At 36.6% G+C, this 18,605-nt stretch overlaps 1 protein-coding gene across 3 annotated transcripts in view; it reads left to right on the plus strand.

The window, feature by feature from the left end:
- SCAF8 (SR-related CTD associated factor 8) overlaps positions 1 to 18,605 on the plus strand; it is an 86,961-nt gene that overhangs the window by 61,070 nt on the left and 7,286 nt on the right. For all 3 annotated transcript variants that reach the window (XM_027551910.1, XM_027551912.1, XM_027551911.1), the window contains 8 exons: positions 4,742 to 4,873; positions 5,131 to 5,243; positions 6,656 to 6,849; positions 8,993 to 9,093; positions 11,497 to 11,610; positions 13,256 to 13,412; positions 15,280 to 15,413; positions 17,223 to 17,367. In XM_027551910.1, coding sequence (XP_027407711.1) covers positions 4,742 to 4,873; positions 5,131 to 5,243; positions 6,656 to 6,849; positions 8,993 to 9,093; positions 11,497 to 11,610; positions 13,256 to 13,412; positions 15,280 to 15,413; positions 17,223 to 17,367 — 1,090 coding nt within the window. The remainder of the gene's footprint in view (positions 1 to 4,741; positions 4,874 to 5,130; positions 5,244 to 6,655; positions 6,850 to 8,992; positions 9,094 to 11,496; positions 11,611 to 13,255; positions 13,413 to 15,279; positions 15,414 to 17,222; positions 17,368 to 18,605) is intronic.

An 18,605-nucleotide genomic window follows, 5' to 3' on the forward strand; every position in this document is an offset into this window, starting at 1 on the left:
GAATGGACACACACACACACAAATTACATGTAACATTCCGTATAGTTTTAAGAATCTTCTAAATTTCAGGCATGATGAAATGTAAAGTTGTACCTTAGAATGGATAACATGTCAAATTATTGTGAAGCTAAGGTTAAATCCATTGCAAAGCCTGATTTTTCTCTATTTGAGAAATAGTTATGGATGTAAAACTCTTTACATTATGAGTTTCTGGGAATCTCATACTTCTTCTAATCAAATCTTTCTGGCGCTAATGAATTTAATACAATACCACAAATGTTTTTAAAGTATGAGCATTGTTAGACTGATGATACATCCAGAGAAGAACAGAGAAGCATTTTGCCTCAAGTAAGCTCTTCTCTAGTAGAGCATGTATATCTGTTTGATTACAAGGCAGGATACTGGTTTCGTAATAGAGGTATAAATGAAGGACTATGGGAATATGGAAGAGGGAAGATTAGTTTCGATAGCAAACCTTAGACGCTGTTAGGGTCTGACATTGTCCTTTCAATGCAAATGGTAATGGATTTTGTTGATATTTGTATGTTGGAACTTGTACCTGGAATCATGAGAATGAAATTCCATACCTTGTTTTGAAGAAATAATTCTGATAGAAGTAGGTGCATTATTTTATGTCAGGAAAATAAAATATATCTGCTTGAGAATTTAGGAACTTGAGGACAAAGAGTAAAAAACATTTGAATATTATTTAAAAGCACAAGTTGTGATTCAAGGAAAGGAAACAGATTGTCAGTGATATAAGAAACTTCAGAGCTATTACAGAGCCAAGAGGTAGTAGTAATGGACGTTTACTCACCTATAAATGTGACACCTTTGAATTTCCTTAGTTCTAATTTCATTTCAGAAGTTTTAGCAGAAACAATAAAATGAAGGTTTAACAGAAAAAGAAAAAAAAGAATTCTGGTCATAGTTGATTGCCTTATATATCATCTCCACAATTTTAGAAGGTATAGTAATAGAATCTCTTTGAAAGGAGTAAATGTTCTTAAAAGTTTCCTTGTTCAAAAATGGCAGTGAAGAAAAAAAGCAACTTTTCTTAGGCATAAGATGAATAGTGTTTAAAACCTATCACAAATTTAAAATTGAAGAGTAAACATCAACAGAGTAGCAGTTAAATTCAATCAGTTGTGTAATTGGCTCTACCAAACCAGTTATGTATTTAAGATGGGGTGGAATATGCAGAAAAGCTAAGTGTTTCTAGTCACCGCTAAGCTCAGTGTGGCTACCTGAAAGTTTCCATAGTCTCAGAGTGAAGAGGGTATTAGGATTGCTAGTGCTGCTCTGTTTCTCGCAGCCCTGACCACACTGGGGTAAGGGCTTGAAGTCTTTTGTCTAATGATGGAAGGCTGGTGGAAGACGGGAGAACTTTCTGAAACTGGTTGAATCATGAGGAACTAACAATCATGTCATAAAAGGAATGGTTTCTGTTGTCTTGAGTAGGTTAGAGTTGTGCTTTTGATAATTGTTTTATCAGATATCCAAAAGATGTCAGATAACTCAGAATGAAATGCTCATGATGAAAGTGATAAGACTAATAAAAGAACTTTAAACAAAGTGTTAGAAATAAAAAGATTAGAAAAGATTCAGCCAATTAATAATACAGCGCTATCAGTGGGATATCAGCAATATGTAACTTAACTTTGCTTCAGTAGTTTTGTACTGTTGTTTTTGGTCGTTGTCTTTTCCAACACTTTGCGACCCCATGGTCTGCAGCACACCAGGCTTCCCTGTCCTTCACCGTCTCCCGGAGTTTGCTCATATTCATGTCAGTTGAGTCAGTGATATTATCTAACCATCTTATCCTCCGTCGCCTGCTTCTCCTCTTGCGCTCAGTCTTTCCCAGCATCAGGGTCTTTTCCAGTGAGTTGACTCTTTGCATCAGGTGGCCATAGTATTGGAGCTTCAGCTTCAGCATCAATCCTTCCAGTGAATATCCAGGGTTGATTTCCTTTAGGATTGACTATCCAAGGGACTTCCAAGAATCTTCTCCAGCACCACAGTTTGAAAGCATCCATTCTTCGGCTCTCTGCTTGCTTTATGGTCCAACTGTCACATCCATACATGACTACTGGAAAAAACATAGCTTTGACTAGATGGACCTTTGTCAGCCAAGTGATGTGTCTGTTCTTTAATATGCTGTCTAGGTTTGTCATAGTTTTTCCTCCATAGCTTAGACCTTAGATGTAGTTAAGGGTCCAGTTGTCCTAATGCTAATTGCAAGATCATAAAATAAATTATAGTTGAATTTTATTGTAATTTTTAAATACAGTTTTATTTTTTGGCTGTCCTGGGGCTTCCTTGCTGCTTGGACTTTTCTCTGGTTGGGATGAGCTAGCTTCTCATTGCAGCAGCTTCCCTTGTTGCGGAGCAGAGGCTCTAGGACACTCGAGCTTCAGAAGTTGCAGCACATGGGCTCAGAAGTTGCTACTTCCCGGGCTCCAGAACACAGGCTAAATAGTTGTGGCGCACGTGGAATCTTCCTAGATAAGGGATCCAACCTGTGTCTCCTGCATTGGCAGGTAGATTCTTACCACTGAGCCACCTGGGAAGCTCTGTAGTTGAATTTTTAAAGTAAATTTTCTCTTTGTTCTTCATAAGATTTCAAAGAAAAAATAGAGTCATGAACCGCAGCCTTTTCAAATAGGTAAAACTGCTCAAAAAGAACCTCAGAATCTAACATTGGTTGCAGTGGATTCTGCTGGTTATACCAAGCAGACTATTACACAGAAAATCAGAGATGAAAGACAGAGGTGGGGTGGATGGTAGATGGGATGCTCCAGGTGGGTGGCGAGCTAAGAAGTACATTATGTGAGGGGTGTAGCAGTACTGAATTAGGGCCAAACAGTAGGGCTCGGGATAAAATGGAATATAGTCTTGCTGTGTTAAGAATTTTATTTTTATTGTACCACTTTGAAGGCTGGGACTGTGCTTAAAACACACTTTGATTTGTTCTCAAAAGTATACTAATTTACCAACTTTTTGGTCAATAGTGTGGAATAAAGCAGGCATTTAATTAACAAGTTTTTTAGCTTTAATTTATTTCTAAACCTTGAAAATGTTACTTGTCTTTGGGGAGCCTGTTCCTTCATAAATTAATACATTGGAATGGTTATTTTATGCTTTTTTGACTCAGTTTTTCTACTGCTTGCTTTTCTTTCAGTTTAAATGTCGTTAGAATAAGAGTAATTAAAAATTTTTTTATGAGATATAATTGACATAACATTGTGTGAGTTTAAGGTGAACAACATATTGATTTGATATGATTATATATTGAGATATGATTACCTCTATTGTTAGCTAACACCTCTATCTTGTCAAATAATTATTTCTTTTTTGCGATGAGAACAATTAAGATTTAGTCTCTTAGCAACTTTGAAATTTATAGTATTCTCTGTAATCACTGTACTATATTCCTTTTACACACAGAGACAAATTCATAGCAAGAGTAGCTTTGTTCTTCGTAATAGATTTGTAGGAAGGGAACAGTAGTTTGAGTTATCCTTTTCTGTTAATAATTATGATATTCAATAGTTCCCAACTTGTGTACTACCAGGGACTCTCTTTATTCATTTTTAGCACCCGTGAGATCATGTTTTAGGATGTTTAATTAGGGAGTCATTTTTTTTTTCCATAATAATCAATTTCTCAGTTTTAGTTAACATCATCAGTCAGTTCAGTTCAGTTGCTCAGTTGTGTCCGACTCTTTGCGACCCTATGAATCGCAGCACGCCAGGCCTCCCTATCCATCACCAACTCCTGGAGTTCACTCAAACTCATGTCCATCAAGGCGGTGATGCCATCCAGCCATCTCATCCTCTGTCATCCCCTCCTCCTCCTGCCCCCAATTCCTCCCAGCATCAGAGTCTTTTCCAGTGAGTCAACTCTTCTCATGAGGTGGCCAAAGTATTGGAGTTTCAGCTTTACCATCATTCCTTCCAAAGAACACTCAGTTCTTCGGAAGGAGCAGCAGCAGCAGCATATAAGCAGAGTCCCTGTATCAAGTTGCTGTAATTGTAGTCCCAGGTTGGGGGGTGGGGCGGGGATTTAAATTTGTTTTTTTCGTATAGTTAGGCTTCATTGCCTAACTTTTGTTTAGTCTTTCTAAAATGTTTTACATATCTGCTGCTGCTGCTGCTGCTGCTAAGTCGCTTCAGTTGCGTCCGACTCTGTGCAACCCCATAGATGGCAGCCCACCAGGCTCCTCCATCCATGGGATTTTCCAGGCAAGAGTACTGGAGTGGGGTGCCATTGCACCTCCTAATACTGTTTTGTGAATTCGTAGAAGTGGAGGTTGAAAAAGACCCAAGTTCTAAACTGATTTTACTGGATCAGTGATTTTGATATTCAGGTTTGAGCTTTGCTTTTGCTTGTGTATATATAGTGGGTGACTTAGTTCTTTATATATCATTCATGATACAGTCCCTTTATTCACGATAGTTTATCTTTCTCACAATGAAAAATTTTGTTTGGAGACTTTCTTAATCTTACCAGTCTCTTCTAGTGTTACAGTATCCCCCTTTATGGAGGTATTCTGTGCTTTCAAGTAAACTTGGATTTATACAAAAGAGCCATTTTAGATTGATCATTAAGGATGTAACAGAATTTTTTTGGTATTGGGTTTCTTTTTAAAAATTTGATTGTGATGTTTGCATGTAAATTTTCATTTATAATGTTATTCATTATTTCCCAATGCTTGTGTGTTTGTGTACATACTCAACAGGCAACTCCTCAGGATAGTCAAGAAGGAACATTTGGGTCAGAACATTCTGCATCACCGTCACAAGGGAGCAGTCAGCAGCATTTCCTTGAACCTGAAGCAAATTTGGATGATTCTATAGATATTCAGCAACAGGTAAAAAGTAAATGTTTCCTTGGGTCATAAAGTTCTAAAATTGATTTCAGAAAAAAGTCTTAAAATATGGTAATATTTTTTATTTTATGTAAAATAATATAAATGTGAATGTTTTTTCCTCCATGTTAAGCTGTTCATTGTAACCATTTTACTGTTAGGCATTAATGTTATTATGGTGAATATTTTGGGATGCAGAAATAATCAGTAAAAACTGAATCTCAACCAGGCATTTTGTTTGTGTTCCTTTGACTTTCAAGGATATGGATATAGATGAAGTGCAAGATGCAGTGGAAGAGGAGATCTTTGAACAGGAAGCAAAGAAAGTGGCTGTTCGTTCAAGATCAAGAACACACTCCCGATCTCGTTCAAGGTTCTGTAGTACTATTTAAAAATAGCTGTGTGCAAACTTTTAAAATGTTGGCTTTTTCTTTTTTTGCATCCTTTGTTTCTTTGCATCAAGGTAAAAGAAAATGTTTCTCTCAATATGTTTTGAGAGAAAAGAAAATGTTACTCTCAGTATGTTTGAGAGTAACATATTGTCTCATGAGAAAGTAGCTCAGAACTTCAAAAACCGAAAATATGTTCTGTTTTGTTTTCAGTTGGACATGTCTGTGGCTTTTTATTTGAATTATTTACATGAGTCACAGCAATATCGTGAGTCTTGGATTTGGGGTTATATATGGTTGCAGTTAATAATAATATGATGATAGTCAGCTTAGGACGTAATTGTCCCTGAACAGCAGTTAAATCACATGATAGAGGAATAGTATTAGAAATTCCATTGTTTTTTTTACATTCTGTTTCATCTTGTAATACCAAAAATGATCATGAAAATCAAACTATAAAAATTGTTTTTATTAACAGTAAGCATATCGGACTCTCAAAAAACATATCCTAGAAATGGTTTTCTCTGTGGGCTTAGCCATGTTAAGGCCCATTAATGTACATGCTCAATCAAATTTGAGTTAAGGTACATTATTCTTAATCTGGTAAATTTTCTTGTTTTTGTTTTGAACTGTCTTAAATATATGTTGTATTTGCTATAAATTAAAACTTTAAGTCATTAATCTGTAACATTTTTATGCTGTGTTTTCCACACATGAATGCCCCACGAAGTCTGAACAGTAAATGCTGGAAGAGGGACAGTATCTTTGATGTTTTTTTCAGTCATTTCTTGTGTGTTTTAAGAACTTCCTTGTATTTACTTGAAAGTTTCAGGAATTTATTTTCAAGAATTTCCTTGCAAGTGAGAGCTTGTCAGTTCATCTTTCTCTAAACTGACTTCTCTCCAGGGAATTACAGTGCTAGTCCTGAAAACATCTTTGTCTTAGCAAATTCTTTGTCTTTGCAACACAGGAGTATTTTGAATAGAGTTCAGTGGCATATGACTAATAGGAAAAAGGAAACAGTATTTCAGTATCACATTATAAAGTCAAGTACTATGAGATATTAGATGAAAACCTATAAACTGAATTGTTTAGTGGTCTACTGTTGAAAACACTGTTTCCTAATTTTAAGAATGCAACATCTTTGTCACCTAAAGAATCTGTTTTCTTTCATCCCTGTTCTTGACCTCTTGTTTGTAAATTAGACACTAAGAGAAAGTGAGGTCCTAACTAGATTCTCTTTCTCCTCTTCCTTGTATCACCCAGACTCAATAAGAATCATTGCAGACACACATCTGTGTCTAATGTGGACCTAAGCAGTATAGAGATTTAAGTGCATGTTTGATGCTTTAACATTGTCGTTAGTAAAATAAGCGTTTTTTTTGGTTACTGTTAGATCACCAAGAAAACGAAGGTCTAGGTCACGATCTGGTTCTCGAAAGCGTAAGCACAGAAAGCGATCACGCTCCCGCTCTAGAGAAAGAAAAAGGAAATCATCACGTTCATACTCAAGTGAAAGGAGAGCTAGAGAAAGGGAGAAAGAACGGCAGAAGAAGGGATTACCTCCAATTAGATCTAAAACATTAAGTGGTAAGTGATGTACTTTATGAGCTTTGGTTTCAGTAACATTGAGAAAATAGTTACCTGCTGTTAATACACAATCTGTCAACCTGATTTTTCAGACTGAGAAGTTGAAAACTGGTTTGGTTTTTGTAATGTGACAGAGGAGGAAGATAAGTAATAGGTTTCTACTCAAATACTAAAGTCATTGAGAGTTGATTTTTTTTTTTTGATACTAGTTTAAAAATATGACTTGACTAATGATTTACAAAGCAGAATAGGCCTTGTATCTATAATGTTTCACTGACACCATGATTTCCACGTGTGGTGTCCTAACCAGTTTTGAACACCAGGTCTATAGGAGTAATTATTATGGGAAGCATGCCAATTTAAAGCTAATTATAAACTTGATCAGTACTCAAAGAGAGAGTTCTGTCGTAAAATCTTTCCCTCCTTTATAGTTAATCTATAATGTATGATTAGACCAAATTTGGTACTAGTGGGGGTTTGTTTTGGGAGAAACCTCCAGGAGAATTGACTTGACAGGCACGTGAAGTGTAGTAAAGTAAGTCATACTCAGTGTGGGATTCTGCCTAAACGATATTTAGAGGGGTATGACTTTTAGGGTAAACGAACAGGTTGCAGATGGGTGAAGTACATAAAGTGGAGCAAATTGTCATTCTTTGCCAAGAGCTGAGCACTGATCAGGTTATCTAATTTCTGAAGATCTCCAAATTCTTTCTGCCATGGAGATAGATGGGTAACTGGTACAGCTTACATTGCTGAAGCATCCTGGAAACCCAGGCATTTACATGGCATTTACATGGCATTTACGTGGCATTAAAGGTGACAGCATCTTCTTAGTACATTCCAGCAATCTGAACCAGCCTTGGCTGTCTTTCCAGAATCTTACCTGATTATGAGAACCAGTAGTAAATGATTAATAATGTTGGTGCTCGTAACCCTGATTCAAACATGAGGGTTGGGATCATGAGCGGAGGAGTGCAGATAACTTGTAGAAGCTAGCCAGCAAAGGTAGGAAACAGATTTGCTCTGAGGGCCTCCAGAAGGAGGGCAACTTGTTCACTGATTTTAGACCACCAGAGGTGTAGAAGACTACCTTTTTGTGTTTTAAGGTACTGATTTTGTGGTGTTTTGTTACAGTAGCAAAAGAAAACTAATACATTGCCCTTTGAGACTTCGGTTGAATGGACAGGTGAACTGCATGAGACCCAGAACAAACAGCAGGGAGAGAACAGTCTTTAGGATCTATTAACTGAATGATTCCCAAAGCTCTCTTAGGTCTGGAAGACATTCATGTTCTGACCAGCCAGAGTAGAGAGGCCTGATTGAAATCCACATTTAGTAGATATCTTGCAATGGTCATATTTTAATGTAGGGCTGAATTAGCTTTAGAGTAAAGCAGTAACCCAAAAGCTGGAGACTTTTTTTAAATAACCTTGACACAAATCCAAATATAATAAAACTCTGCAAATATATCAGCTGTAAGTATTTTTAAAATAAATGTTTTCGGGGAAAGGAGATGTTTCTGAAGGCATGAACAGTGCAGCCAAAAATAGGCCAGATGTGTCTCCTGTGTAGGACTTATTAAAGGGAGGTGGCTTCTGGCTTTTAGTATCCCTGGGTCTTTCATGGTAACAAGTTAAGTTCTGAATCAGCCTTTTCCTTTTTTTTTTTTTTTAATCTAATTATTCTTTTCTTAAGGGTAAGATACTGTTTTCATATTTAACTGTTCATTTCAGCACAGAAAGATACTTAAAAGGTTCCCAAATAGGACTGCAGTGAAAAGGGATTTTGAAACTTTGTTGCACATTAGAATCACCTACAGAATTTTTAAACTACCCCAGTTCCCAATTTTCTGTACCACGTATCTTGGATTATCTTTTAGAGTGTGTCTCAGATATCCACAAATGTGTGCTGTCAAGCTTGAGAATATGTGATAATAATGCAAGATGTTGTCTTGGCATAGATGTACATGGGTACCTGGCATTTTAGTTGATTTTAAACATAACAAATAAAAATATCAGTTAATAAGTATTTAAAATATGCTATCTTAAATTTTAATTTATTACTGTTCCTAGTGCTTTTCCTTAGCTACTTGAAAGAGTAACTTCTCTGCGATTTAGGTAATCTGTCTCTTCTGTCTTGGCAGTATGCAGTACTACTCTGTGGGTCGGTCAGGTGGACAAGAAGGCAACACAGCAGGATTTAACCAACCTGTTTGAAGAGTTTGGACAGATTGAGTCCATTAATGTAAGTATCAATTCTTAAATATAATAGTGTAGGGTTTGGAAAAATATAGGGAGTTTTTAGTCACTTTACATCTGCCTTTAATCACATTTTTGTGAGGATTATTTGACTCTGATCATTTTTGTGTTTATTCTCCTGCTGTCTCCATAATTAATTTTTCTTTTTTTAATGGAATTCTTAACAAAATATTTTTAGGGGCCTTACTACAGTGTGGTAGTACTTGATTGCTAAAAACATCAAATGAGTTAGCAGGAACCATATGTATGATCTGGTTTAATTCTTTTTTTCCCTTTTTTAATGAAAATGGAGAAACTGAGTTAGAATTATCATTATTTGCACCTGAGCATGTCGGTGATGGTGGAGACACAGCTGGACGGGAGGTCCCAGTCTTCTGCCAGCCTCCTTCCTCCCCTTCCCCACCTCGCCCTCTCAGAGCAAACCCCGAGGCAAGAGAACCTATGTGGCCTGAGCACAGTTCCCTCTCTCCTCAGTGTGATTCTTTCCCTGTACCCAGTCCCCTTCTTTGAATATTTTCTTCTTCCTGAAGGACTAGTGTTTCTCCTTGGAGCTAAAACTAAGCCATGAAATGTTTTGTAGTCATTTGTTTGAGGAGACTTCAATCCTGATTTTATTCACTGTTACTGTACATTAATGTCTTTTGGACATTTTTCATCATTATTTACCAGGAAATTAACTGGTTTTTCCTTTCTAGTCTTAGAGTTCTTACAGTCTCAATGTTCCTTATATGGCCAAATTTGACTTTCTGGTATAAGTAACAGCAGTGTTTATTTAAATTGAATTAGACCATTTTGAATTTTACTTTCAGTGGAGTGTGACCACATTGGAGCCTCACAGGAAGCTGGTTAATAATTATTCATATATTGTTACTTTACCAGGGAGGAACCTAAATGATTTGACTGAGTTACATGGATAGTAAATAACTGATTAGTTAATAAATAATAAATAATTGGTTGAATGTTTCAACTTAGGTATTTCAGATTCCTCTTTTTATACCATAAAAGTGTTGAAGGCTTCTCTTTTTGTCTTTTTAAATTTCACCTGTCAGAATTTAAGTAATCTTTCAGAGTTTGTAATCATGTAACCTCTCAAATTTTTTCCTGATTTTGTACTACGTTTAAACTAATGGTTCTCAGCTCTAGCTGCATATCAGACATGGGCTGACATTTGAAAAAATATGATGCCCATGATCAGTATCTTTAGATTCTTATCAAAGTGCCAAAATTACACGGGTGAATTTGATACAAAACCAGGAATCATTGCTCTGCACAGATCCTGAATCCAAGTGGCGTGCTGTATTTCACATTGTGTATGCCATGTCTAGGCTTTCTCGCACCACAGTCATTTGGACATCAGTGTGTCTCCCTCTTCTTCTGTCTTACCTTATAATAGTGTATTATTTACAAGTAATAGGCATTAAGTTATTTTGTGAAGTGAAGTGTACTAAATGGCTAGTGATAAAATCCAGGATTTGAAACACTGATGGAAGACTTAATAAACCTTTCAGTTGGTTTGGGGGGAATTTGAAGACTGAGAAGAGTCCATTAGATTTAGAATTTAGTAGGTCATTAGCTTGAAGAAAATATTTTTGGTGGTTTGGGGAGGGTTTGGATCTACATTGCGAAAGATGAAGAATTATGTAAGGGGTTAGATAAGCTTCTCTTTTGAGAAGTTTGGAATTAAGAGTTGATAGCAGCAGCAGCAGCAGCAGCTTGAGATATTAGCAAGACTGAGGGAAAGGTTATTTTCACAGCGAAAGCTTATGTGATGACTACTAATAAAGGGGTAGAAGACCTTGTAAGTTCTTTATAAACTGAAATACTCCATGTATTTTTCTGAATTAATACGTTAAAGATAATTTTATGATTTGGCAGTTCATAGAGTAGTTAAATGCTACAAAAATTGAGATCCTTATGGTGAGGCTATCTTCCTATTCATACTAAAATCTTTGGAAGTAGTTGGGCAAAGTAAAGTTTTATAAAATTGAAAAGCTTTCATTTTATTGTTGTAGATTTTGGACTTTAATATTAAAGATAAAATATTTTGGCCAAACAAAAATCCTTCTCACAATACCCAACATAACATTTGTAAAATTATAAATACTACTGTAAATAAATTACATGCTTCAAATATTCATTGTGTAGTGAAACTTTGATTGATATGTGATATTTAAGATTTCGTGTATATTAGGCTTAGAATGAGTCCCAGCTAGCTTCTGAACTTTTCTTTTTAAGTAATTGTATATGAATTGTACCAATAAACAGCCAGAGGAAGAAAGGGGGAAAATGATTCATCAGTAATCAATGTTCTGTTCTATTAAAACCATAAAATGCCAGAAATGACTTGCCCTCCTAATACCGTTTCTAAAGAAAAAAAATTTTTTAACAGATGATTCCTCCCAGAGGCTGTGCGTATGTCTGCATGGTTCATCGACAAGATGCATTTCGAGCTCTTCAGAAACTTAGTTCCGGGTCGTATAAAATTGGATCCAAGGTCATTAAGGTGAGACTGGGGGACACATGCTCTTGTTTTATTAGATTGTAGAATTCTGTTTCCTGTATTGGATCCTTTCTTAGCATTATGGGTAAACCTTGACAGAAATTTATTATTTCAGTATTATTAAAGTATAGAATTAGCTTGAGGTTAAACAACAACCAAACAAAACCTTATTCAAGCAGTTCTTTGAAATCGCACCTGCACAGTGCTCTTTAGTCGACCAGGACCCCATTTTATGAGCAGAGCTTTATCAGGCTTGTCTTTCATTCCTTTCTTGCCAGTGCTTCCTAATCCTAACCCAAAATTATACTATTGATGTCTCCTTTTTAACATCTTGTAATTCACATTTTATTTCTCCTATTTTGAAGATAATTTATTTTATCAATTTCTGTAACTGAATTAATAAATTTAAAATTACTTTCAAAGGAGTTAATACACCCATACTTTGTCCTTTTATGGCAGAGAGTTTCTCTTTGTAAGCTGAAGTGTCACTGGTCTCTTTCATGGAGTACCAAGATTTTGTTTAGCTAATTATCTAAGTATCTAATTGCTTAATTATAAGATTTTTTCTAAATAATTATATCTAAGTTGAGATTTTTATGGTGAAAAGTAGATTTGGATTATATTGAGGAATGTATTGTTTTAGGATCATACTAAGAAGTGTCAGAAAGTGAAGAGGAACTGAAAAGCCTCTTGATGAAAGTGGATGAGTGAAAAAGTTGGCTTAAAGCTCAACATTCAGAAAACTAAGATCATGGCATCTGGTCCCATCACTTCATAGGAAATAAATGGGGAAACAGTGGAAACAGTGTCAGACTTTATTCTTTCGGGCTCCAAAATCATTGCAGATGGTGATTGCAGCCATGAAATTAAAAGACGCTTACTCCTTGGAAGGAAAGTTATGACCAACCTAGATAACATATTCAAAAGCAGAGACATTACTTTGCCAACAAAGGTCTGTCTAGTCAAGGCTATGGTTTTTCCAGTGGTCATGTATGGATGTGAAAGTTGGACTGTGAAGAAGGCTGAGCGCCGAAGAATTGATGCTTTTGAACTGTGGTGTTGGAGAAGACTCCTGAGAGTCCCTTGGACTGCAAGGGGATCCAACCAGTCCATTCTGAAGGAGATCAGTCCTGGGTGTTCATTGGAAGGACTGATGCTGAAGCTGAAACTCGAATACTTTGGCCACCTCATGTGAAGAGTTGACTCATTGGAAAAGACTGATGCTGGGAGGGATTGTGGGCAGGAAGAAAAGAGGACGACAGAGGATGAGATGGTTGGATGGCATCACTGCCTCAATGGACATGAGTTTGAGTAAATTCTGGGAGTTGGTGATGGACAGGGAGGCCTGGCGTGCTGCGATTCATGGGGTCACAAAGAGTTGGACACGACTGAGCGGCTGAACTGAAGAAGTGGAAATAAACCCCATATTACAGACACCGTCACTGTCTAATGCAGGTTTCATTTTACAAACAAAATCAGGAAACACATGGGAAAAAATTCTTTGATTATTATTATTCCAGCAGTGATTTTTGTCCAGCTGATTTTTGAAACTAATTTTATTTGTATTTACATCATTAGCTTATAATTTTGTATGTTTTAGCTTTTTTTTTAATAGTATAAATGCACTTTTTTTTTTCTTCTCTTATAGATTGCTTGGGCTTTAAACAAAGGTGTGAAAACAGAATACAAACAATTCTGGGATGTGGATCTTGGAGTTACGTATATACCATGGGAGAAAGTTAAAGTGGATGACTTGGAAGGTTTTGCAGAAGGAGGCATGATTGATCAGGAAACTGTAAATACTGGTAAGAACCCTATGGGGAGTTTTATTGTTTAAAAAGTACGCTGAAAGTGTAACTGCTAAACATTTTGCATGATGGGGTGAATTGTGTTATTTCCTGGATTTTTTCCCCCTTGCACACAAGTGGGGAAAAAAATGAACCATTACCCTGTTCCATGTATATGCTTACTGTGATCTATTCATAAGTGTCAAAGTGTAGTGTTCTAAAACTCTGAATGTAGCATTTCTTATGTATGCCTTTTTCTAAAGCTTCAGTCTTTGAGAGAGTTGTGAATATGGAGGCATCTTTAGACTAATTATTTTATTTACTTGAATTTAAATAAGAACTGGGGATTTAGGATGGTGTTTCTTTAAAAAAAATCTTCCAAGATTATAATATTTTGATTAGTATCTGTGTTGAGAATGGCAGGAATAGAACCTTGGTTTAGAGAGCTGTAGTTCAGATTGATGGAGCTCTATAAAGCTTATAACCAAGTGATAATCTGACCTGTTCTTTTTAAAAATTTGTCTTTTTAGTTTTAAAAAATTCACAGGATAATGGATACTTGGGAAAGAGTCGAAATATGATATACCTCATTTCTTGACATCTTAGCTCTTTACTAAAGTTAGCTTAATTTTAGGAGTAGTGTTTTTGTTCTCTGGCCAGTGCACATGTTTTCAAACACTTTTTTTCAGTTGTTGTATTCTTGCAATTTCCTTCTCTCTCTCATTTGGATAGCTGCTCTTCCAGAACATTTATTCATTCAAAGCATGTTTCAGTTCCTGCTGTGTGCCAGGCATGATTTTAGGAACTGTGATTATAGCAGGGAGATAGACAACAATCCTTCCTCTCAGAGTGCGCACTGTAGTACAGGGATGGACAGCAGTCCTTGGGCCAGATCTTACTGGCTGCCTGTTCTGTAAATGAAGTTTTATTGAAACATAACCATGGTCAGTTGTGTTTACCTATTGTATATGACTTTAAAATTCAACAACAGTTGAGTCATTGTAATGGAGAACACATGCCTGCACTGTCTAGAATACTTACAGCAAGAAGTGTTTGCCAACCCATGTTCTAGTGGGGAAAAATGGATAATAAACAAAGTAAATAAACTTAATAGTATTTCACTGTTGGTAAGCCCTAAGAAAAAACAGAGCAAGGGAGAGGCAGCATGATTGTGGTGCTTTTGCAGTTTTAAGTGAATGAAGAGGGTCTAGTGGAGCAGGTGATTTTCAGAGGGATGAGATGTGCAGCTTTCTGGGAAAGAGTGGTTCGTACAGAGAGAATGCAAAGTCTATTAAATGGTTACAAGAGCAGAATGGCTTGAGTATAGTGAGAAGTGAGTAGTAGGAGATGAAGTCAGAGAGGCAGAGTGGCAAGGTCATGTGAAGTCTTACTAGCATTTTGATTACTGATGGGTGTGCTCTAAGGGAGATGAAGAACCTTTAGAGGACCCGTTGGAGCTTCTTTGTGCTGCTTTTGCATTTTTCAGTATTTTCAGGAAGATTTTTCTATATTGGGTTAATGCTTTCCTTGTTGGCTCCCCTTGTACTTTGTGACAAAATATAGAATAAGGTTGGTTCCTCTTATATCAGGCAGCCTTGGAGATATGTCTCTTATTTCCCTTTTATGTGTTTTCTCTAGACTAAATATTTTAGCATCTTTGATTTGTGCCTCATTTCATGTTGTTTTGAACTCCTTAGTATCCTAATTGGATTTATCTCAGCAGAACCAAATAGTTTGTCCACAACACCTAGAGTTGTGGACACTTCTGGAAGATGAGCCGTGGTACAGGAAGGACCATTTGGACCTGGAGTAAATGTATTCATAGTAATAGAAAATGAAAAAGTGCATCCACTCAAAGGAAATCAATTTCAAATATTTTATTTAGAGTGGGAAACGGTGAAAAGCTCAGAACCTGTTAAAGAGACGGTCCAGACAACTCAGAGCCCACCTCCAGCTGAAAAGGAGACAGTGGTCACAACCCAGGCAGAGGTTTTCCCTCCACCTGTTGCTATGTTACAGGTTAGTGCTGGGTGTTTTTTTTAACTGTTCAAGGTGTTGTTTTACATTTCTGTTTTTACTCATTTTTTTATTTTATAAAACTTGGGAGAAATTGTGCAAAATAGATTAACATTAAAATATAAGTATTTTGAAAATTTTCATTTAGGTAAGAAGTAATTCATATTTAAATGTTTATTTACTGAACAAATTTATCGAGTGCCTGCTCTGTGACATTCACTGTTCAAGTCACCTGGGATAGGGGAGACCTCAGGGAAAGAAAACACGCATAAATCCCTACCCTTCTGGAGCATTTGTTCTCATTATGAGAGACAGAAACTAGGAAATTAGTAAGTTTATAAGATACTGTGCAAGGGAGAAGGTAGTATAAAACTATGATGTCAGGAGTGCCTCGGTAGGAGTTTAAAATTTAAAATAGGGTAGACTTTATTGAGAATGACATTTGAGCACCACTTACAGTTGCTGAGGCAGTTAATCATGTGGCTATCTCAAGAAAGCTTTGGAGGCAGAGGGAACAACCAGTGCAAAGGCCACAGCTGGGGACATTATGGGTGTGTTCCAGGAAAAACAAGTGAGCAAGAATAGTGAGTGAGAGGCAGCTTAGTGAAAGTGAGACTTCTTGGAGGACTTTGGTTTCACTCTCAGATGGGGGACCCCTTATTTTGAAGAAAGAAGTGACTCTATCTGGCTTTAAAGGATTGCGCTGGCAACTGATTTGAGAATAGAATAGTGGGCACTTATTAAAGCAGAGACAAGTTAAAAGACAATTGCAGCAATTCAGACAAGAGATGATGGTGGCTCGGACGAGACTGATGGCAGTGAAGTCAACAAGAGGCTGACAGATGCTAAGGCTGACAGATACTAAGTGTATTGTCATGGTATAACCAGTGCACATAATTGGATTTGAGTTGTGAGAAAGAACAGAGGCAAGGTTTTGGTCTGAGAAATTGGAGAGATGGAGTTACCATTACCTGAGAATGTGAGACTCTGGAAGTGTGGTTTTGGGAAGGACAGAGGGAGTTCAGTTTTGTGTGTGTGAAAGTTTGAACTGTCTTTCTGGACAACAAAATTGAGGTGTTGAATAGACCATTGATATAATGTGAACTTCAGGAGAGAGGTGGGCTTCCCTGCTGGCTCAGCTGGTAAAGAATCCACTTGCAATGTGGGAGACCTGGGTTCGATCCCTGGGTTGGGATGATCCCCTGGAGAAGGGAATGGCTACCCACTCCAGTATTCTGGCCTGGAGAATTCCATGGACTGTATAGTCCCTGGGGTCGCAAAGGGTCAGACATGACTGAGAGACTTTAACTTTTCTTCAGGAGAGAAGTACAGCCAGCCATGCCAAAATGCAGATAAATATTTGGGAATTATTGTACCTATTATGAGTAAAAGAATTTATGGTTAGGAGTAGAAAGCAAGTTAATGAGAAATTGCAGCCATTTTAAAGCTGATAGTGAGTGATGTGCTTCCTAATGGTGATTAGAGTGCATAACATAGTTAGGTGTTACAAACTTAGTGGGAGATGGCAGTTTAAAATTGAGCATGATATTCACTGTTGAGGAGGTGCCCATATTTTTGCATCACCTGACTATAAGGTAGATTTCACAATCTCCACATAGACTCTGTTGAAAAATACTGTCTTCTACTTCAAGTAGGTTTACTTGTAAGAATACAGAAAGAAAAAAAGCAACTTAATATGATGATGTTTTTACCTTTCTGTGAAACAGAAATCATTTACCTTGGTTGTCCTAAGATGTAATCGTTGCAGATGGATAACATGGTGCATGGACTTTTTTATTTTCTACCCCCAAGATTCCGGTAGCTCCAGCAGTGCCTGCAGTTAATTTAGTACCACCAACATTTCCTGTGTCAATGCCAGTTCCTCCTCCCGGCTTCAGTCCAATCCCTCCGCCTCCTTTTCTCCGAGCAAGTTTCAACCCTTCACAACCACCGCCTGGTAAGAATTCATTTTGTATATGAACTCTGTTGAGAATTCTGTCATTTAAATTGTTCTGTTTCGAAGTTCAAATGCTGTAAGAGCAGTGATTCTCAAACCAGAGCTTACATCCGAATCACCTGTAAGGTGTGTTGAAGCACAGATTGCTGGGCCGAGCCACCTTCTGAATCAGTGGAACTGAAGTGGGGCAGGACAGTTCCATTTCTAACAAGTTCCCAGCTGATGCTTGTTGTTCACAGACCACACTTAAGAAGCATTTGACAGAGAAAAGATTTAAATGAATCTTTTAAAATCATTGAAATACTTCAAAATAATTTAACATTTATGTTGAAGTTTTTTATATAGAAGTCTACAGTTATCACCCATTTGTCAGAAAGTATGCATCAAATATATATAGATTGAAAAAAGTGAAAGTGTTAGTTGCTCAACTGCGACCCCGTGGATTCTAGCCTGCCAGGCTCCTCTGTCCATGGAATTCTCCAGGCAAGTATACTGGAGTGGGTTGCCATTCCGTTCTCCAGGGGTTCTTCCCTACCCAGAGATTGAACCCAGGTCTCCTGCATTGCAGGCAGATTCTTTACCATCTGAGCCACTCTGGATCTAATAATATGTAGATTATTTCCAGTTTGACATTAGAAATTAAAGTATATCTTAAAGTGCTAATTGAATTTGTAGTAATTCTTTTGACCTAATTAATTTTGGTAAACAAAAAGGCCCTTAAATCATTGTTTCCATGTAAAAACTATGGATTACCTAACACATATCAATTAAATATGATTAGTTGCTTATATGTAAGAGATACAGAGAGCTTAGAGCTTTTTATTATTAGATCATGGGAGGTTTAGAAGAATAAGGGATCAAATGATATATGTTGTTTTTCAAAATTGTTTCTTTTTTTGAACTTTATGAATTATTTGTATATTATGAAAAGAATGACTGAATTGATTTCTGTAATTTAAATCCTTAGCCATTGTTGAATACAGTTCCTAAAAACTGGAAACAAACCAAAAATTAAACTCATTGTCTGTTGTAATTTATCATGTAATGTAAAATTTTTAAATTATAGTTTAATATATAACTTGAAGTTGATGAAGATTTTAGTAAGAACTGTACCTTTTTATATTTTAAATATTAGAGAATTACTCATAAAATATCTTCTGTATTTGTCATTGAAAATTAAACTTAGATTTGTTTTCTCAGAAGAAATACATGGTATTTCAAAAACCATATACACGTTT

Source organism: Bos indicus x Bos taurus, chromosome 9 (genome assembly GCF_003369695.1).
Source record: "Bos indicus x Bos taurus breed Angus x Brahman F1 hybrid chromosome 9, Bos_hybrid_MaternalHap_v2.0, whole genome shotgun sequence".
Classification (NCBI taxonomy): Eukaryota; Metazoa; Chordata; class Mammalia; order Artiodactyla; family Bovidae; genus Bos; species Bos indicus x Bos taurus.